At 48.0% G+C, this 22,321-nt stretch overlaps 1 protein-coding gene across 2 annotated transcripts in view; it reads right to left on the bottom strand.

Moving 5' to 3' along the window:
* Positions 1-307: 307 nt before the first annotated feature.
* EVC (EvC ciliary complex subunit 1) overlaps positions 308-22,321 on the bottom strand; it is a 719,388-nt gene continuing 697,374 nt past the window's right edge. For both annotated transcript variants that reach the window (XM_085642437.1, XM_085642438.1), the window contains exons 20-21: positions 15,434-15,545; positions 308-2,386 (exon numbers count right to left, since the gene is read on the bottom strand). In XM_085642437.1, coding sequence (XP_085498563.1) covers positions 2,308-2,386; positions 15,434-15,545 — 191 coding nt within the window. In that variant the 3' untranslated portion in view covers positions 308-2,307. The remainder of the gene's footprint in view (positions 2,387-15,433; positions 15,546-22,321) is intronic.

Here is a 22,321-nt window from a genome sequence, read left to right as displayed (position 1 = left end):
AACCTCCAGCCACAGCCATCCAGGAAAGCTTGCCAATTCAACTGCCTTCAAAGTTTCCACTTTGACCAAAAACATTCCAAATATAAGATACGAGAAACACAGGTAACCATTTGAGACAAACCATACTAGCAACAATATGCAAAATGAAAATGCCCTAAAGTTACAATACCACACCGTATCATACTAATTCTGCCGCCCCCTTAGTTTTCTGAATGCTTCCCTAATGGAAAAAGGGCACAAGCTTTCAAAACTTTTTTATAACTTTCTACCCATGCTTCGGAATGGACTCACAAAAGACAAGATAATGAGCTTGCATTTTCTTTAAACAATTTTATTGTTGGTAATTTGTTTTATATCAAAAACACGAATTTACATACTCAGATTTTTATTTTAGGAATATTAGTGATGCAAATGTTTGGTGCCGGTTTAAAAAAAAAATACATTAATAATTCAATAAATTCCGTTAAGAAGCAGATTTTGCATGGCCCCATCTATTTTTCTTGTTACCCTCCACAATACATACATCAATACTTCACTTACTTACTAGATTAGCTACCGCTAGCTTTCCTGAAGGCTGCTACAGTGAAGCCACTGCCGCAGCTTTTCAGATTCGTGGCTTATTTTAGGATGACTTTAGAATGGCTGTAATCATTCTAAATCTGATTATAAGGTATATGGAGGCATGAGCCGTAGAAAGCCTTTCATTACAAGTGCATGCAGAGTTTTTTTATTCCATTTATTTTTTTACACCTTTCATCACCCAGAAGACATGTTTCTAGGAAATTACTCAAGCATGCTGACCTTCTGTGTCTTGTTTCAATATCATTTCTTTTTTTCAATAGACATACTTTTCAACATTTCTCATCCCTAGCTTAAACTTTAGCACGTGTAATTCTGACCAAAGTGAGCGTTAAGAGTGTATATACCTAGTGTGAAGAAGACAATTCTGAAGTAGAATCCCAATAATGAAAGTTGTATCATGGCTTTTTTTTAGGGCGATTAACACTGGCCAGTTTTGTTTAGAACTTTAATGGGTACTCATAAGGTCTTGCAAACTAAAGTGTGGGACTATCCTCCTGTTGGAAGTTATAAAGGGCATTAATACTGTTTTCCCTTTTCCCGGCGTTCGTTTGCCTACACAGGAACTGTTCATTGGATCGAACACCAAGGAAAGACCCTGCAAGATGCTTGACCCCCATCCGCAACTCTTTCAAGATCAAAAGCTGATTTTCACAGCATTTAATATCTGGCTCAAATGAAGCATATGTCAAAGAAATGCCAGCCTTCTTCACTGTGCATAAAGATCTGCTGGAGATATTACCAGTGACCTGCTCTGGCTGGTCAGGCCTCCTCCACAGCCTGGTAGGATCCAGATATTGCTTGCCCTGACTGGTCATGCAAAAAAAAAAAAAATACTAAAATAAATTCTGCACGTTTTCACCACAATTTACATATTACGGCTCCTAAACCATATATGGTGGTTCGATTCTTTTGTTTCTCCCAACTGCTTCCATTTATAAATGAAAACTTTTAGTGTTATTTAGATAATACCACATAACTATTTGTATTCATACTTTTGCTACCAATTTAAGATATTTATTTATTTTTAATGTCTTGCATTTTCCAACTTTTCTTTCAGGGTTACAAGGTGAGCTCAGCAGAGCAACCTGAAACACCATCTCTGTAGCCTATATAGTGAGTTTGGGTGAGAAGTGAGAGCATTCCGCCAGATATTCTGCTGGCTTCTTATACAGGCAGTAATGATCCCGTCAGCAACCATCATTTAAACGCCTATCGTGTTTATTCCAAAAAAGGAACCTAGACTGTCTGAATTTTTCCAGATGTGAGCACATATCAGTGACACAGTGGTGCAAACCCCGTAGAATAGGACACATCGGCCAGGGTGGTGCAGTAGGAAGCACACGTGTGGAACTGCACCGGATACCTCTCAATCAATCCCACAAGACCCTAACACTTAAAAAACTTCACAAAGTTGTAAACTGTAAGCTGCCACCATCACTCTACATCAACACTGATTCGTGGATTACATTATTCTTTCATATCGTTTAGTGCATATATTTCACTCTAGAATAAAGTGCACAATAAACAAACTCAAATACCCTATACTATATTTATCTGACTTCTAAGTCTAATTTCAATATATGTTCATTGTTCTGCTTCACAATGTAATATCCTTTGATCAGAATATAAGGCCCCAGCATTGTGCCTCAAGGTAACTATGCATATATGCAGATTGTAGCTAAATTATGCAGATATGGAGATCATCGCTAAATAAAATGCTGATTATTAAATGCTGTCTCTTTTCTTGAACAGTTTATTTGGCTTCTTTGCCTGTTCGGTTTCATGCAAACTCTGTTCTTCATTCCTAACGCAGGAAAACAAAAAGCAACATGTTACAAACAGGTACATGGGAGATTGCAAACACAACTGATGGATACTAGGACAGCAGGCTTAAGAATCCCACATTCCGATTGGCCAATTCAGCTCATCTAGTATTTGACAGACTTAGTTGTGCACATGCAAACCAGACAGAAGAACCAAACAATATTAAAAGATTGACAGTGAATAGCCATGGGTAATCACCTCAAATGTCGGGTGACCTGCAAATATTTATGGGCTACTCAGAAGGGCCAACTAGATCATATTTTAGATGTACTGTATAGTGAGTGTAGGGCAGTATCCTCCAGAGCCCAGCTTCAAGTGAAAACATAGCAGAAGGACTATCTTTTGTAGTGAAGAACATGGCAGTTGTATTATGTGTCTCGCATGATAGAAATAATAGAGCCACCATCATGTGCATCATTTACCGGGCTTTCCACGCGATCATGATCCGGACATATACATCAAATAGAAAGAGAATGAGGGTAATCTGTTGGAACCCGCACAGTAAATATACACCTGTTAGGTATTGAAAGCTAGGACCTTGTAATTGCTTTGGACGTACTCTAGAATATTCATGACATAATAACATATTCAAATTCAGCTCTACATTATGCATCAAGAGACAGGCACAGACACAACCTCTGGATTTACAGGGCTTGTCTGAACCTATTAATTTAATATCAAACCTCACCATTAAAGAGGACTTCCATTTACAATTCAAAAGAGTGTAAGACGTTTTTTCTAGCTGCTACAAATCCGAATTTTGCATTTAATAAATGTAACAGCGTAGCCCAGTGAAGCCCCATGGCAGCAGTCAGCCTTGTTATAGTTAAAATCAATTTAGGTTGATAATTCGCTTTAAGGGCATAGTCAGAATTCATTTTTACATGCCCTGCTTTTAAATATCTGCACCCTGTCTTTATGGACAATAAGGCCAACATAGGGGTGATTTAATAATATTTAAAAGGAAGGTTTAGGCCTGTCAAATTTTGACAGGTCAAATTTGAAGTCTAGAACTGCCACAGGCAGGTCACATATGTGTAGCTCTCAGGCAACGCACCACTGTAGTTTCTCACATGCAGCACGAACAAGTGTGCACACACGTGACCACACATGTGCATGTGTAACGAGCCCAGTGCTCCTTACCCTAGCTGAGTTGCAATGGCCCTAGCTTAAAAGGCGGACACTGGCGGTAAACATGTGCAGTCCAATTTGCCATGAAATTACTGGGAGTGAGACTCAGGTAATGAGACTCACCCACCATAAAGGTCCTAAACCAGGGGATCAAAAGCAACTAAATCTGGGCATATTCAATGGGAGGAACCTAATTGCAACTAGTTAAAAGTTGTTATAGAAATGGGGTAAACAGAACAAACACTGAAGAAATACTAAAGAGCAAACAGACAGTCAGAACTCCTATGTTCTTGGTTTGATGGAAGGGTGAAGATTTTTTAGGTCAAATGAGGGGGGAAAAGGGAGGGGCTGTTGAGCCTGGAAAGTAGTACTGGTCCTAGAAAAGATCAGCAACAAGAATTAGAGAGCCATCCAGTGTCTATTAGCAGTGTGAAAGTCAGGGATGTTTGTATGGAGAAGATAGGACGAGAAGAATGAGAGAAATATTTGTGTGTCATCTCCATGTAGTTGATATGAGGAAAAGGGAGGCAATGTAGAGGAAAAAGAAGCTAGATTCCAGAGATGTGCTTTCAGGCATGCGCTCAGGCGGTTGAATCAGCTGTAAATATTACTAGCAACAGAATACAGAAAAAGAGTGGTTAGAGATCTAATATGTACACTACTTCAATGTTTTGATTCAGGTACCCAAACAGGCCAGTATAATAGGCACGGCTGGATGGCTGGAAGGTTTTAATTCAAATAGAGAACACAGGAACTGTTGGAAACAGCCCACTCCCACTCCGCAGGGTGGTGGTGGACTCCCCGAACACACTGTGGTAGCTTGGCTCGAGTGGTCAGGAAACAGGCACAGTGCTAAGCATACAATATACCCATACAATAACCATGCGTGCATCCGTTCCAAAAACGACTCTACACCGTAAAAATTATGAAAATATTCTTCTTTATCTTTTTCTCTTAGTTGCTGATTGGAAAAATAAATAAGACAATCACAATATACAAATTTAAATAGTGCAGGTCAAATAAATACTGGCTGTTTGATGAAATAAATAGGGGTGATCATAAATAACAGGGCATAAATACAAGTGCAATATATACAGACAATTAAATACTTTGAGGCAATAAATACTGTACCAATAAATATTGTACACCATCAAGTCCTGTGGACCTATAAATATAGTGCAGCAATAAATAGGTAAAAATTCAATAAATACAGTACCCCCAATAAATAATTAAAAGTATACAGCAACACTCATGTAATCAGATGACACTTCAATTCTTAAGGGCAGATTTGGCCCAGGCACAGCTTGTAGGGTTGTGGAAGGCTTGAGGGGGGCTACTCCCTGGCTGGGACAAGGCTGAGGCCTAAGCTGAGGTAGATCAAAGGGGGGAATACCAGTGCCCTGGCTTTCTCTCTCCACACAACCTCTCTAGGTTAGTCCCAGTTCACCCCTTGCACAGTCAGGTTGGTTTCAGCACCTCCCTAGCCCCTTAGAGCAGTCTCTCAGGTCTCCACAGGGCCTTAGGCGCCCTCTACTCCACTTACTGCCCTTTTTCTGATGTTCCGACGCCGCTGGAGTCGTGTCGACGCCGTGAGGCGGTTCCGGTTCGGTCTCGGCGGCCTCGGCACAATGTCAGTTCTTTGACGACGCCGGTAGGCGGTTCCGGTCCGATGTCGGTGGCCTCGGTTCGATCTCGACCTCCGATTCGACGGCGTCGGGCAGTCTCTTCACGATGTCGACTTCGGGCGGCTCCGGTCCGATGGCGCTCTCGGCTCCGATGACGTCGGCCGGCCTGGCCTCGATGTCGACTTCCGGCGACTCCGGGGTGCGATCCTCACCCCCGACCTCCGGTGCTCCTCCTCACAGGCTCCGGGCGACTCCGGAGTGCGATCCTCACTCCCGACCTCCGGTGCTCCTCTACCTCGGTCTCCGACGACTCCGGAGGGCGGACTTCACTCCTCCGATGACGCCGCTCGCTCGACCTCGGTTCACTTCCTCCTCGACCTCTGGTATTCCTCACGACCTCCGTCGGTGCCCTCTCACGACCTCAGGCGGCTCCGGGTACGACGTCTGCTACTTCAGTCAGCGCCGCTTCTCCACCTCGGGCTCCAGGTCTTCAGGCTACTCGACGCCGGACTCCAGGGAAACCAGTTCTCAGGTCAGAATCTTGCTGTTTTCTTGGTTCTAAGGCCTGTTCCTGCTGTCCAGGTCCTTAGGATAAGTTTCTTCTGTCTTCTTCCCACACAGGGCTATAGGCTGGGATCCATCAGTAGGGACAAGTATCAAGGGTGGGTTTATGGACCCCACTCCAGGCACAAGTTTCCACCCCTGCTGCTTCACTCCTTCCTCCTTCACTGTTGTGCTCCTCTCTCTTCACCAGTCAGGTGCCAACTGCCAGCTCCAACTGCCAACTGCCTCTCTTATCCTCCCAACATTCTAAACGGTCTCCAACTGTCACAGAGTTCTGGAATCTCCTGGAATGTTCTGGAAGGTGCTGGTAGGTTCCAGTGGATGCTGGTGATGTCACAGGTGGCCACCATTTTGTGCTCCAGGCCCTCAGACAGAAGTTTCAGGGGTAGCTAAAATGGCTCCCTGAATCTGCAGCAACACTAAAAAGTCTGGTGGTTCCCAAAAAGGAAAAATTCAAACAGGGGTTGAGGCAAAAGTGGGACAAAATAAATAATGATGAGGAGGGACCACCCAAAGGGCTGACAGGTCTAACACGCGTCCCCCCCAGCTGAAAGTGGGGAGAGCTACCCAACCCCTTGGGAGTTCTCATCACTAAGGCGGAAATACCTTGAGAGACCGTCTGCATTGGCGTGGTCCACTCCAGGCCGATGTTCCACCTGAAAGTCCATCCCCTGTAGGGAAATAGACCACCTCAACAACTTGGGATTCTCCCCCTTCATCTGCATCAGCCAACGAAGGGGTCTGTGGTCGGTCTGAACAAGGAAGTGCGAGCCAAACAGGTATGGCCGCAGCTTCTTCAGAGCCCATACCACTGCAAAGGCTTCACGCTCTATTGCACTCCACTTCTGTTCCCTGGGAAGTAGTCTCCGGGATAGGAAGACCACGGGTTGATCCAGACCCTCTTCGTTGAGTTGCGATAACACTGCCCCAATGCCATGTTCTGATGCATCTGTCTGGACAATGAACTTCTTGGAAAAGTCTGGGGCCCTTAAGACCGGGGCCTCGCACATGGCTTTCTTCAATCTCTCAAAGGCTTGCTGACAAGCCTCCGTCCAGACTACCCGTCGAGGTTGTTTCTTGGACGTGAGCTCCGTGAGGGGGGCTACGATGGTACCGTACCCCTTCACGAAGCGGCGGTAGTATCCCGTGAGGCCCAAAAATGCTCGGACCTCAGTCTGTGTCTTGGGGGGTTCCCAGGCCATGATGGCCTCGATCTTCGCCTGGAGGGGTTGCACCGCTCCCCTACCCACCAAGTGTCCAAGGTACACTACCGACCCCTGCCCGATCTGGCACTTGCTGGCCTTGATCGTCAATCCAGCTTGTCTCAGGGCCTGGAGAACAGCTTGCAGGTGACGCAAGTGATCCTCCCAGCTGTTACTGAAGACGGCTATGTCATCCAGATAAGCAGCAGAGAAACTCTCCATTCCGGTGAGGATCTGGTTTACCAGGCGCTGAAACGTGGCAGGTGCGTTCTTGAGCCCAAAGGGCATCACACAGAACTGGTAGTGGCCATTGGGCGTGGAGAAGGCTGACCTTTCCCTTGCTCCATCAGTCAAAGAGATCTGCCAGTACCCCGAAGTAAGGTCAAAGGTACTTAGATATTGGGCAGCTCCCAGCCGGTCAATTAATTCATCCGCCCTAGGGATCGGATGTGCATCAGTCTTTGTCACTGAATTCAGTCCCCGGTAGTCCACACAGAACCTCAGTTCTGGTTGGGCACCCGGTGGTGCAGCTTTCGGTACTAACACCACCGGACTGGACCAGGGGCTGCTAGAAGGTTCAATCACTCCTAGCTCCAGCATCTTAGTGACTTCACTATGAATGCTGGCCTTCACCTTGTCTGACATCCGGTAGATCTTGGACTTCACAGGTGGGCTGTCTCCTGTGTCCACGTCATGGACGCACAGGTGAGTCCTACCCGGGACAAGGGAGAACAACGCAGAGTACTGCCCCAGGGCCTGGCGACAGTCCTCCTGCTGTTCAGGAGTTAGAGATGGGGAGAGAATCACTCCCTCCACCGACCCATCCTTTTCCTGAGACGCAAACAGATCAGGGAGAGGCTCGCTTTCCACGTCCTCTCCTCCGTCAGTCACCATCATCAAGATGACTTCGGGCCTCTCGTGGTGGGGTTTGAGGCGGTTGGCATGCAGCACCCGCAGGGGCTGACGAGGGGTCTTCAGGTCCACCAAGTAGGTAGCCTTACCCTTCTTCTCCAACACCTCAAAGGGTCCTGACCAGCGATCCTGGAGGGCACTAAGCTCTCCTGGTTCGATCACCCACACCTTCTGGCCAGGCTCCAACTCCACCGGGTGAGCGTTGTGGTCATACCACGCCTTCATTACTGCTTGGCTGGCTTCCAAGTTGTCAGAAGCTTGCTTCCACAACTTAGCCATTTGGCTCCGGAAGGCCAGCATGTAGCTCACCACATCCTGGGGGAGCTTTCTGGGAGTTCTTTCCCATCCGTCTCTCACCAGGTTAAGAGGTCCACGTACAGGGTGCCCATACAGAAGCTCGAAGGGGCTGAAGCCCACTCCCTTCTGTGGCACTTCCCTGTAGGAAAAAAGTAAACAGGGTAGGAGGACGTCCCATTTCCTCCGCAGGCTTTCAGGCAGACTTCTGATCATGCCTTTTAAGGTTTTGTTAAACCTTTCCACCAGACCATTGGTCTGGGGGTGGTAAGGAGTTGTGAACCGGTAGGTCACTCCACACTCCTTCCACATTGCCCGCATATATGCTGACATGAAGTTGGTCCCCCTGTCGGACACAACTTCCTTGGGAAAACCCACTCGGGTAAAGATTCCCATCAGGGCCCTAGCCACAACAGGTGCTGTTATGGTCCTCAGAGGTATTGCCTCTGGGTACCGTGTGGCATGATCCACCAGAACCAGGATAAACCTGTGACCAGCTGTAGTTGGTGGATCTAATGGACCCACAATGTCGATGCCCACCCTTTCAAAGGGGGTGCTAACGACAGGGAGTGGTTCCAGGGGAGCTTTCAGCTTCACCCCTGTTTTCCCACTGGCTTGGCAAGACACACATGTCCGGCAGTAGGTATCGGACGTCACTTTCATCTGAGGCCAATAAAAGTGTGGGACAAGACGGGCGAAGGTCTTGTCTTGCCCCAGGTGTCCTGCCAATGGTATCTCGTGAGCCAACTCCAAAAGGAAGGCTCGATAACGTTGAGGAACTACCAAGGCTCGTGACGATCCATGTAGGGGTGCCTTGGGTTCACTGTAGAGGAGGCCATCCTCCCAGTAAACACTGTAGTTCCCTTCAACGTTCCCTGCTGCCTGGGCTTCGGCCTGTCGCCTCAGCCCCTCAAGGGTAGGGCACTCCCTCTGGCCCTGGCAGAATTCCTCCCGGGACGGGCCTCCCTCCACGTGCCACTCGGCCGGGATGGGTAAGTCCTCCAGGTTGGTAACGTCCCCCTCCGCAGACTCCTGGCCCACCACCTCCGGTGGCCTATCCGTCCTACGGGGTGGAGACGCCGAGGCAGGCTCCTCCTGTCCTCGGTTCTTCCCTTGACTGGCAGCTGGCTGGGCCTTTGTTCCAGGCTCCAGCCGGAATGAACTCCCTCTTCGGGTAGTCTCGGACCTTGTGCTAACACAGGCCCAGTCAGGTGTACCCAGCATCTCGGTGTGAGTCCGGTATTCCACCTCCTTCCAAGCGTTGTGCTCCATGTCATTGCCCAGCAGACAATCGACTGGCACGGCAGGGCTTACGGCAACTCGAAGTGAACCTGCAACCCCCCCCCATTCAAAGGGAACCTCGGCCACTGGATAGTGACCTGTTCTGCCGTCAGCCATCGCGGCTGGGTGGAGTACATCGGGAATTACCTGCTCTGGAGACACCAGCTGGCTATGCACCATAGTCATACTGGCTCCTGTGTCTCTCAGAGCCTCCCCTCTTTGGCCGTTGATGGTGATCCACTGCCCATACTTTGCGGTATTTGCGGGCACCTGGATCTTAGGAACCATCTCCCGTTCTCCCAGGGACACTAGAGTGACACCCGCCCACTCCCTTCCCTTAGTTAAGGGCATCTCCTCCCCGAGCACTACACTAGCTACTCCGGGGGGCTTTCCTCCAGTGGGAGGGGGTGATCGTTTCTGACACTTCGGATCTCCTTTATAGTGTCCAACGCCACCGCACTCGTAGCAATGGACAACCCTTGGCTGCTGACTCTGGCCAGGATTAGGGTTTCTGGGTGGGTTAGCCTTAGAGGTGAATCCTGTTCCCTTCCCTTGGAAGTTATTTTGGGGGCCTTTGGAGAACTCCTTTTTCTTTTCCCCTCCCTCTTTCTTCTGGGGGGCGCCCTGTCCGGCCTTTTGAGTATCCCCTCCAGTCCCCCTTGTGGACACCCGGGTACTAGCCCAAATGTCCGCCTCCTCAGCAAGCTTCCGGGGACTGGTCAGCTTGCTATCCACCAGGTGTTGCCGCAGTTCAGGGAAACATTTCTCGAGTAGGTGTTCCTTCAGTACTAGGTCAAACAGCTCCTCGTAGTTCCTTACTTCACTGCCCTGAATCCAACCTTCCAGTGCCTTCTTTGCATAGTCCAGGAAGTCCACCCAATTCTGTGTGCCCAGTTTGTGACTACCCCTGAACTTCTGTCTGTACTTTTCAGGTGTTAGTCCAAACTTTCTGATGAGCGCCAGTTTCATGGTGGGGTAGTGGGTCTGCTCATCCTCTTCGAGGCCCAATAAAGCATCCCTACCAGCTGGAGGCATGTACCTATACAATCCTCCTCCCCAATACTTCACTGGAACCCCATGGGCCCTCAACGAGACCTCATAGGCTGCTAGCCACTTGGCGATGTCGTCACCCGCCCCATAGCTAGCTACTATGTCCTTTGGCAGGTAAGGTTTGGATTCCCTGGTGATTTCTTGGTCTTTGCTGCCACCATTAGGAACAGTTGATGCCCCAATTCTTAAGATCTGAAGCTCTATCTCTTTCAGTCTTATCTCATGAGCCATCTTCTGTTTCTCCGTCTCATGAGCCATCCTCTGTTCCTCCTTCTCCTTCTCCAGCTTTGCTAAGTCCCATGTGAGCTGTCTTTTCTCCCTCCGATCTGCTAACTCCACTTCGGATAAGCCCCCGCTAGAGACAGTGCTGCCCTTCCTAGAAAGTGTCCTGGGCCCTGCTGACAGGTTCCCCACCTCAGGTTGGTACATCTCAGCCCCCTCGGGGTCAGGCTCTCCATCCCTGTCTTCCTCCTCAGCCTTGCTTTCTCGGCGTGCCTCCCCCCAAGCCCTTAAGCTGGTTTGGAGTGCACCCTTCTTTGCTCCTGGGGGACAGTACACCCCCTCCCGCTGGCAAAACTCCCTGAGTTGGGCCACAGTGTACGTTTCTAAATCTTCTAGTACAAACTCCATCTTGCCCACTCAGGTTAGAGGACAGGTTTTTGTGCAGTAACTATGCAGGGGGGTACCTTTAATAATACCTCCTCCCACCACCAGAGTAAATTTGGAAAAAACAAAAACCCACAATTAGGAAGGCCGCTCTTGAGAAAACTCCCGGTGTAGGCCTATGGACTACCCACAGTTATTGTTGAGTATGCGTAGGCACAGCTCTATCCCACCACTGAACACCAATTTATGTTGGAAACAGCCCACTCCCACTCCGCAGGGTGGTGGTGGACTCCCCGAACACACTGTGGTAGCTTGGCTCGAGTGGTCAGGAAACAGGCACAGTGCTAAGCATACAATATACCCATACAATAACCATGCGTGCATCCGTTCCAAAAACGACTCTACACCGTAAAAATTATGAAAATATTCTTCTTTATCTTTTTCTCTTAGTTGCTGATTGGAAAAATAAATAAGACAATCACAATATACAAATTTAAATAGTGCAGGTCAAATAAATACTGGCTGTTTGATGAAATAAATAGGGGTGATCATAAATAACAGGGCATAAATACAAGTGCAATATATACAGACAATTAAATACTTTGAGGCAATAAATACTGTACCAATAAATATTGTACACCATCAAGTCCTGTGGACCTATAAATATAGTGCAGCAATAAATAGGTAAAAATTCAATAAATACAGTACCCCCAATAAATAATTAAAAGTATACAGCAACACTCATGTAATCAGATGACACTTCAATTCTTAAGGGCAGATTTGGCCCAGGCACAGCTTGTAGGGTTGTGGAAGGCTTGAGGGGGGCTACTCCCTGGCTGGGACAAGGCTGAGGCCTAAGCTGAGGTAGATCAAAGGGGGGAATACCAGTGCCCTGGCTTTCTCTCTCCACACAACCTCTCTAGGTTAGTCCCAGTTCACCCCTTGCACAGTCAGGTTGGTTTCAGCACCTCCCTAGCCCCTTAGAGCAGTCTCTCAGGTCTCCACAGGGCCTTAGGCGCCCTCTACTCCACTTACTGCCCTTTTTCTGATGTTCCGACGCCGCTGGAGTCGTGTCGACGCCGTGAGGCGGTTCCGGTTCGGTCTCGGCGGCCTCGGCACAATGTCAGTTCTTTGACGACGCCGGTAGGCGGTTCCGGTCCGATGTCGGTGGCCTCGGTTCGATCTCGACCTCCGATTCGACGGCGTCGGGCAGTCTCTTCACGATGTCGACTTCGGGCGGCTCCGGTCCGATGGCGCTCTCGGCTCCGATGACGTCGGCCGGCCTGGCCTCGATGTCGACTTCCGGCGACTCCGGGGTGCGATCCTCACCCCCGACCTCCGGTGCTCCTCCTCACAGGCTCCGGGCGACTCCGGAGTGCGATCCTCACTCCCGACCTCCGGTGCTCCTCTACCTCGGTCTCCGACGACTCCGGAGGGCGGACTTCACTCCTCCGATGACGCCGCTCGCTCGACCTCGGTTCACTTCCTCCTCGACCTCTGGTATTCCTCACGACCTCCGTCGGCGCCCTCTCACGACCTCAGGCGGCTCCGGGTACGACGTCTGCTACTTCAGTCAGCGCCGCTTCTCCACCTCGGGCTCCAGGTCTTCAGGCTACTCGACGCCGGACTCCAGGGAAACCAGTTCTCAGGTCAGAATCTTGCTGTTTTCTTGGTTCTAAGGCCTGTTCCTGCTGTCCAGGTCCTTAGGATAAGTTTCTTCTGTCTTCTTCCCACACAGGGCTATAGGCTGGGATCCATCAGTAGGGACAAGTATCAAGGGTGGGTTTATGGACCCCACTCCAGGCACAAGTTTCCACCCCTGCTGCTTCACTCCTTCCTCCTTCACTGTTGTGCTCCTCTCTCTTCACCAGTCAGGTGCCAACTGCCAGCTCCAACTGCCAACTGCCTCTCTTATCCTCCCAACATTCTAAACGGTCTCCAACTGTCACAGAGTTCTGGAATCTCCTGGAATGTTCTGGAAGGTGCTGGTAGGTTCCAGTGGATGCTGGTGATGTCACAGGTGGCCACCATTTTGTGCTCCAGGCCCTCAGACAGAAGTTTCAGGGGTAGCTAAAATGGCTCCCTGAATCTGCAGCAACACTAAAAAGTCTGGTGGTTCCCAAAAAGGAAAAATTCAAACAGGGGTTGAGGCAAAAGTGGGACAAAATAAATAATGATGAGGAGGGACCACCCAAAGGGCTGACAGGTCTAACAGGAACTCTTTTCTTTTTTTTAGTTTTTTGTTTTATTTAGCACGAACTAGACCAGAAGATATCAGAGCGCTTTACATGAGCACCAGTTTCATTACAGACACGTTCATTTTTGTTAGGCACAGGGAGATTAAGTGATTTGCCCAGAATCACAGGATATTGAGCGTCCCTGCCGAGACTTGAACCCAGTTTCCCAGTGCTGAGGTCGACCACTCTAGCCGTTAGGCCATATCACTCCCCTGTTGAGATTGTGTGGTGAAGTGGGATGAAAGTTGTGAATTTTTGTGAGGGCCAATTTTAGTTAGAGACACCTAGCAACAGAGGGTCAAGTAGGTTTAAATACGAATGGCAGATATGATTGCTGATAGCCCTGGGACCTCATTACTAAGCATGGCGGAAGCAGCATTCCTAGATGCTGGTGCTCAGGCATGCACACTATCACCATACACCAGGGCAATGAGGATGTGTGAACTGGAATAGTGAAAATAAAGGAGCACGTGCCTCATGCTTAGCTGAAACATGTCACCTACCCCTGTCTAGAAACTGTTGTCTCTCAAGAGAATTGTTACTTCTACCTGAGCTGGGAAAAGCTGGTATATTTAGATATCCCACTGTGAGTACATCACCTACACACATCCATGGAAAGACAGGCACCCTTGGCAGCGGGCGCAGCGTTTGTTGTGTATATGACATTACCAGTGCCAGGGCAGTGCTGATACCAGAAGTGAAATGCCAATAACAATGCAACGCTTTATCTCGTGTTGCAGTGATATGTGCAGGACAATGTGCAATGCTTTCAACTAATGCCATGCGTTGTTACCATGAGAGTCAGGAATCTTGTCTGGTGTGGCAACTGCTGACTACTTCCTATATCCTATGTAGAACATTCTCCTACAACTACCCATTGCAAAGTCAGTCACTGTTCACTGTCAGGCCAACTCCAATGGGTCTATCTTGTTCCTGTGAGTAATGATTTCACAGCCTTTCTTCCCAGCATAAGGTCAGGCGAGAAAGGCATAGCATTAATTCAATATGTCAGGTAGCCAGTAAAAACGCATTGGTGATCATGTAAAATCACTTCAAAACATTAGGAGAGCAACCGAGCATATATAAGAGTGATATGCAAGGAAGGAAAAGTGTTAGTTCTCCATGTACTGGCTAGGAATGTCAGACAAGGGAAGCCTGAGAGTGAGGGAAAAGTGAATGGAGAGAATATTGTTTGTGATTTTATATGGAGCGGACCAGATGGAACTATCAGAGATGTTGCAGAGCTACAAAGGTATAAACTACAGAACATGCACAGTCAACATATTGAAATTTAGCAACATTATAAAGGAAATTTGGTCTGATCTAAATACATCAAAACTACAACAGCAAATGCGGTTTCAGAGATTTGAGACTAGGAGCTGGTCAGCAGGCTTCAAATAAAACGAGGTAATTAAAGGTGGTAATCCCATTGAAATACAATGCATTTCAGCTCATTATTTGAAGGTTCCATTGGATGGATTAGTTCTCAGTGCAGGTGGCGATGTAGTTTCACACTAAGGGTGCATTCCCTGAGAAAGTTGCATAAGTGTTCTTTTTTTCTGAAGATTGGTAGGTTATCGTGGCTCTGAAGGAGTGAGATTCAGCTCAGAAGGTCTATTTACAAGCCAGGGTAATGCAGAGTTCCAGAATGCAGACTGCTATGAACTACACAGGCAAATGTTAATATATTGGGGAATACAATAAGGTGATGGACGGAGTGCATGCACAAGGCTCAGCCACTGGTAATCACTGCGGACCGGATACCAGGTCATCGCTTTTCCACCGCTGTTTCACTTCAGACACAGACAACTTAAATGCAAAGCAGCCCTGGTCCTGCTCAAACAGGAACAGCCCCGTCCTCTGCCAGTTCAGCGAGGAGCTATATTGATACTGATTCCCATGAACGGATTTATACATTTCAAAATGAATGTCATTTGCATGATTAGATTTGTAAATATTTAATGGATCAATCTAGGGAAACCTTGACTTATCAGTGCAAAAGCTGCAGGGTCCATCAAGATGCATGATGTGTTTTGCATTCAGACTTTGCTTTACAGACTCCTAAAACGACTGCTGGTGCCATCATTATAAATTACACACACTGCACGGTTCTTTTATGCACTACCTGAATAACTGAGGTGTCTGCTGGCGGGGTCGAAGGTTGCTTGAATTTAATTCTCCAGGCCCTTTTTCTTCCCTGGGGTGGAAGGTCTTACTTTTTCTTTCCATATTTTTATCTGCAAGAACATATTAATGTAGTTTTAATTCACTGTGTTGACACTGAAGGATCTAATAGGCTAACAGCAGTTGACAAATGTGATCAATGGTCTTACAAAACTCAATTATCATGTCTAAATGGAATGCTGTTAAAAGGAAAGTAGGATTGATATGCAGAGGGAAAACAAATTGCACTAGAGCGATGCGCCGGCTCTTTGAAAGTAACAGGGACAGCTATTACAACAGGAACAATTATTACTTTAACAAAGCGCGCAGAAGCACAATGCAGACTTCGGGAATCTGATCATCAAATTGTAATAGGTGAGTTTAAATGTCACCTTTTACAATTGAAAATGCCTATACAATAGCGGATGTTAGTCATCTCTCAGTAGGCGGCTTATCTCATAAAAAGAAAAAGACATAAGGGTCCCAACGTGAAAGATCGTGCGACAAAGCAGGCAGGGTTTGTTCGCAGTGACTGCTGTATGAAATGGCCTTCATTTGCCTGTGACAGAGCTACACATCTTTTGCAGAGCAAATTGGCAATTTGTAGGATCAAAAGTATCCTTCTGCATTCATATCAGTGAGGCAGGATTCTGTTTGTGAATCCCTCTGAATGGAGCAAGTAAGGCCGGCAAGGAACAGCAGAACCCCATCCCTGCATTCTGATTCGGAGAAGAATGTTTTTTTAATGATGTCCATGCCCCTTTAAAGGGACGGGAGCTGCAACCAATCAATAGCAGCAATCTGTGAATGGTACTGAACAGCATACTGTTCTACTTGGTGGGGGGCGGCAACATACACCTTTCAAATGTCTACCAACACCTTTCAGGAGGTAGTTTGTGATCAATGTCTGTTACATGGCGATGAAAGTAGGAAGGAGACGGGTGCCCAATTCAGAAGGATGTCTTCACTTCTCAAATCACAAAGATTTGCCATTGGTACTTAACAAGTTGTAAAGTCATTTCCAACTTGCAAAGTATCTTCCGTGATTGCAAAGCCTATGATGTTGCGAATCAAAGGTTTTACAACCACAGAGCATTTTTGCACATTTGGCTCTAAGTTAGGGCGAGCAGAAGATGATCCCTGTGGAGGTGATTGGATTTGGCCATCTATAGTAGAGCGTTAAAGCCCACTCCTGAGGGTTATACAGGTGTCTTCCAGTTAGCGACCCCAGCAGCAGACAAGCGCAGATGAACAACTTATATGACTAGCATAACCCTTTTCATAGGGTCTATGAAGTTGTTGGAATATTCCACCAACTGAAGATGGATTATTTTCAATTAAACAGGGAGAAACAGAATGACTTTGGAATGTGAAGAAGATGATTGATAGAAGCCATTATTGGCCCTCTGCCAACAATTTTCAAAGGAGATCTCAATGTTCTAATTAAGTGTTACTGCCCTACATTGAGGGTGTTACCACTGCGTATTGATTACAAAACAATGTTTGGACTGAGGCAAAGAAGAAAGTGAAAAATGAAAGGAAAGTACTATGAAGTGTTGTTAACACCCAGCAGCGTTGGTGAAAAGACAAAGCATCCAGCCCCCAAACCAACCACCTAACGCATGGGTGTTTCACATTTCCACTGCACTTAAATAGCAGGCAAATATAGACCTTTCGATTGGCTGAGCATGGGTAGCAATTAACAGGAGTGCGCTAACTCGAATTATTAAGAATCATAAAATTTAGCTGTTTGTGACACGAGTGGTTAAAAGAGGTCTCCTTGTGCTTAGATACTGAAGAATTTAAGTGAAAGAGAGAGCGTCTGCGGTCCGGCCGGGTGCATTGTAATGCAGCGGTCAGACTGATGGGCTAGATGGCAGGCAGACTGCCACCGACAGCCTGCCAGTGGTGGTCCGCCTGCCATCATAATGAGGGCCAAAATATTTAAATGCATGCATGAGAAAATCTATTATACACCAGATGCACATGTTACACTCAGTTCACAAATATCTTCTATCTGTTGTTATATTGCCTTAATTATAAATTACTCTTAAATTTCCAGGTCTGATTCACAGAACTTTTTCTGTGAAAAGTTACGCATTGCTGCAGGTTCAAGTATGACTTTCTCATAACTTTCCAGGAGTACACCATGGTTACCCATGGAGAAAATCGGTGACCTGGGTAAGCATGCTTACTCCTAGAAGTATTGTTTATTTTGAAGATAAGAATGACTGAAATTGAAGTGTGAGGGCTTCCATTCAGGTCAGTAAAACCAGAAACATTAGAGAGCGAAACCGTCGAATCCATGAAAAACTGAACTGCTTTGCAGCCAGCTGATTGTATGCAAAGGACATGCCTACAGAATGAAGAGACATACATCATCACTGAGATGCTTATCTGAGACAGACATACATATGGCTTTATTTCCCTTAGTGCTCAAGTCTTTGCAGAGAAGCAACTCTTTACCTCACTCCTGTGTTTAGGATCGATATAGGCATAAAACGACATAGAGTAGATTCAGGTTTAACACAGCAGGTGGCATTGCCTGGGTTTGAAGTTTGCAAAAATTACTGACATCGAGCTTATAACATTATGCTACCTTCCCATGTGGAGTCTGTAGTGTCGCGGTCTAGTAGACGCGCACTACGTAAGCACGCAAATGCGCGTGGTGGCCATTTTGGACGCTACTGCGCATGCGCGAGACGCACGAGGCGATAGTACAGCGATCGGAGGCTTATGCCCGGCACTCTTAGGTGTTACCAGTATATAACCAATAAAGGAAGGTTAGATCACCATCTTGGCCCTTGTTCTTCACTGGGGGGAAACCTACAACCTTACAGTGGCGACGAGGCTGGGACGCAGAGGACCTTGAAGGACACCCAGGGGAGGAGAAGCCCCCACCAGCAGGAGAGCCGGAGGGGACGACGTCCTACAGCGGCAGGTACACCCGGGGGTCACAGGACAGACACCAGGACACCGAGAGAGCACGGCAGTGGCAGGCGGAAGCCAGAGGGAGGCACGAGAAAAGCAAGGGTGCCGACCAGCAGCAAGGAAGCGTAAGCAGGCAAACCAGGGCGAGATATAGAAGAGGCCCTGGCGGAATCAGGGAGGAACAGCGCAGAAGGTACTGAAGAGGCCCAGACGACCCGAAGAAGGGGAGAAGGGACGGAAGCGCCAGGTAGTCCCAGAAAACAGGCGGAAGCCAAGATGTGCGCACAGGCGTCAGCACTAACAACGCCGGTCCCGTTCCTACCAAGACCACGGGAGCCTCAAATGAAATGGGAGGACTGGAGAGAATACTTCAAAAATTACCTCGAAGCATTGGAAGACGAGAATGAAGAGGCGTTCTCCAGCAGCCGGAGGAAGAGGATACTCTTACATAATCTGGGACCAGAGGGCATACGAGTATTCCAAAACTTAACACCGGTCACCCGACCAGCAGCGGACGATGACGTGTTCAAACACGCCATTGAAGACTTAGACAACCACTATCGCCCCGCAGTCTGCACATCTATCGACTGCTACAATTTCCAGCAGAGGAAGCAAGAAGCGGGGAAAACGATAGACGACTACGTTGCGGCACTAAGGAAGCTGGCGATAACGTGTAAATTCGGAGCTCTACACGACGAATTTATAAAGGACCAAATAGTAATGCACACAACAAGCAAGACGGTGCAGGATAAATTGTGGGCAAGTGGAGATGCGATGCTAAAAGACGTGATAGCCATCGTGAAAAGGGCAGAACTGACCAAGCGCTGCGCAGACGCAGTGAAGAGAGACCAGGTCCCGAGACCCACGATAAACAAGGTGGAGGACGCCGACCAATATGGAAGAGGAAAACCGGCGCCAGGAGAAAACAAGGGAACGCACAAGGGGAAAGGAAAACCGGGACAAACGTGGAAACAAGACAAAGAAGGAACGTCGAAGTGCTACAGGTGTGGGAGCCCGAACCATGCGGCACATGACAAACGATGTCCCGCCTTCAGAGCAAAGTGCGCGTTCGGCTGCCTGGTCGGCCACTACGAGAAGGTGTGTCGCAGGAAGTGGAAACAGTGCGCAGTGAAATACGTGGCACAAGACCTAGGAGAGGAAGAAGAGGGTCAAGAGGAAGACGACGAGGTCCTTTGCGTGGAAGACCAAGTACTAGGCATTGACGGCAGAAGGTCTCGCAAACCCCAGTGCGACATTCACATTGGAGGAGTGGAAATCACCATAGTAGCAGATTCGGGGTCCCCCTACACGATTGTCCAAAGATCAGTGTGGAATGCGAAATTTGAACCTAAAGTAGGCCCACATCTGGAACCGCCCGACATACGAACGGTCACCTACACGGGGGAACCTATCCCAATGGTTGGATTTAAAAGACTGCTCTTCCAGTTCAAAGAACGCAGCGCCCAGTGCAAATTGTACGTTGCAGAGAAAGGACCCTCGGTCCTAGGGTGGATGGACCAAGGAGAATTGGGAATGCAACTGAATCCTGGAGGAGACACCCAAGTGTTAGTAACGTTGGAAGGAAAATGGTCCAAGGCAGCGGGACTGCGAAGCGAACACCCGAAAATATTTGGGGACAAGATAGGGAAATTGGAAAAATGTACCCACAAAATCGTGCTCAAGGAGAACGTCCAACCTGTCACACACAAAGTGTGGAACATACCGATCGCAGTGAGAGAGGCAGTGCAACAGGAGCTACACCGACTAGAGAAAGAAGGAATTATTGAACCCATCGATAGCGCGCAATGGTTAGCACCATTGGTGGTGGCCATGAAACCGTCAGGCAAGGTGCGCTTATGTGTGGACCTCAGAGAACTCAACAAATGTATTGTGGTGAAGTTCCCGCTACCACGCATAGAGGAAATGCTTGTACGAACAAAAGGAGTGAAATGGTTCTCCACCATCGATCTAAAGTCAGCGTACCACCAAGTAGTCCTGCACCACACGAGCAAGAAACTGTCGTCATTCATAACTCCATTCGGGTGCTATCGGTTCTGCCGCATGCCCTTTGGTCTGGCATCGGCAGCGGCAGTCTTCCAAAAGCTAATGGCCCGCCTGTTCAGAGACATAGAGGGAGTACAATACTTCCAAGATGATATCCTAGTGATGGGGAAGGAACAAGAAGACCACGGCGAGAAGCTGGAGGTGGTACTTAGGATCCTGGAGGAAAATGGACTAACAGCAGAGTGGGAGAAGTGCCATTTTGGCATGTCATCAGTCACCTACCTAGGGCACGAAATCGGAGAGAATGGAATAACACCAAAAAAAGGGAACGTGACAGCCATCTGCGATGCTCCTCCGCCCGCCACCAAGGAAGAAGTAAGATCCTTCCTAGGGATGGCGGAATACTACAGTAAGTTCGTCCAACACTTTGCCATGAAAACGCACCACATGAGGCAGCTCACGAGGGAGAAAACAGCTTTTGCAGGGATGGAAGACACGCAAGAAGAGTTTGACACAGTTAAAAGAGAAATCAGCCAGGCTATCCCGCTACAAGGGTACGAGTCCCTAGGAAAATCGATATTGATGACAGACGCCAGCGAAAAGGGGTTAGGAGCAGTGCTCATGCAAGAGAGACAAGACGGCAAGAAGGAGACGATCAGCTTCGCGTCCAGGTCACTAACGAATTCAGAACAAAAGTTCAGCGTGATTGAGAAAGAGATGTTGGCCGTAGAATGGGCCATGGGGAAGTATCGCCAGTTCCTGTGGGGCACGCGTTTCCTGCTGAAAACGGACCACAAACCACTAGTGAAGGTACTAACGTCAAGCGGTCATGCCGGCGCGACACCCCACATAGCGAAGATGACACTGAAACTCTTGGAATATTGTTATGATGTGGAATATTTACCAGGCTCAAGAAACAAGATAGCAGATTATCTCAGCAGGGCGTCAGCAATGGAAAGTGCCACCAGTGGCACAGAAGAAGATGATGAGATGGTAGCCTTGACTGATGATCCGGAACAGGCAATAAGCAGGCGAGAATGGAAGGACGCGTATGGAGCAGATAGAGATCTGGAAGAAATCAAGAAATGCATAGTGCGAGGGTGGCCCGATATGAAACAGAAGCCCCAAATTCGACAATTCTACGAGATCAGGGACGAGTTGTCAGTGGGGAATGATGGAGTGTTTGTATACCGAGGAAACCGAGTAGTACCACCAGCGAATATAATACCATATCTTTTGACTATAATACATGGGGGGCACCTGGGAATCGTGAAGACTAAATCAAGAACCAAACAAACGTATTGGTGGCCAGGTATGGATCTACAGGTGGAGAGACATGTAAGAGACTGTGTGCAGTGCCAAGGAGCTGACAAAATCCTGAAACCTATGAGACCTGCTCTAGGAAGGTTCACGAACCCCAGTAATCCATGGGAAGAAGTGGCAGTGGACATCTTGGGGCCGGTACTTGACAACCAGGGAATTCCCAAGTGCATATGTGTAATCGTGGACAAATACTCAAAGTGGCCAGAGGTACACATTCAAGAAGAAATGGACACTGACACAATAATTCGATTCCTCACAACGGTATTCCTCAGGGAGGGCATCCCCAGAGCTATAATTAGTGACAACGGACCCCAATTTACTTCGGACAAATGGGCCCGATTTGCAGAAAGAAATGGCATCCTACTCAAACATACGTCGGTATATCACCCTGCCAGCAACGGCCAAGTAGAAAGGTTCAACAGGGTGATAATGGGCTCCATACAGGCAGCCATCTCCAGGGGCAAAGACTGGGAAAAGGAGGTACAAAGCACGGTATGGGCCTACCGCATCACCCCCACTAGCACGGGGTACAGCCCGTTTCAAATTCTACGTGGAAGGCAACCCTTCACTAAAGACAATGTCACGTGGAAAG

This window comes from Triturus cristatus, chromosome 2_2, assembly GCF_964204655.1.
Source record: "Triturus cristatus chromosome 2_2, aTriCri1.1, whole genome shotgun sequence".
NCBI classification, from domain to species: domain Eukaryota; kingdom Metazoa; phylum Chordata; class Amphibia; order Caudata; family Salamandridae; genus Triturus; species Triturus cristatus.
This window is presented reverse-complemented; position numbering and strand designations above follow the sequence as displayed.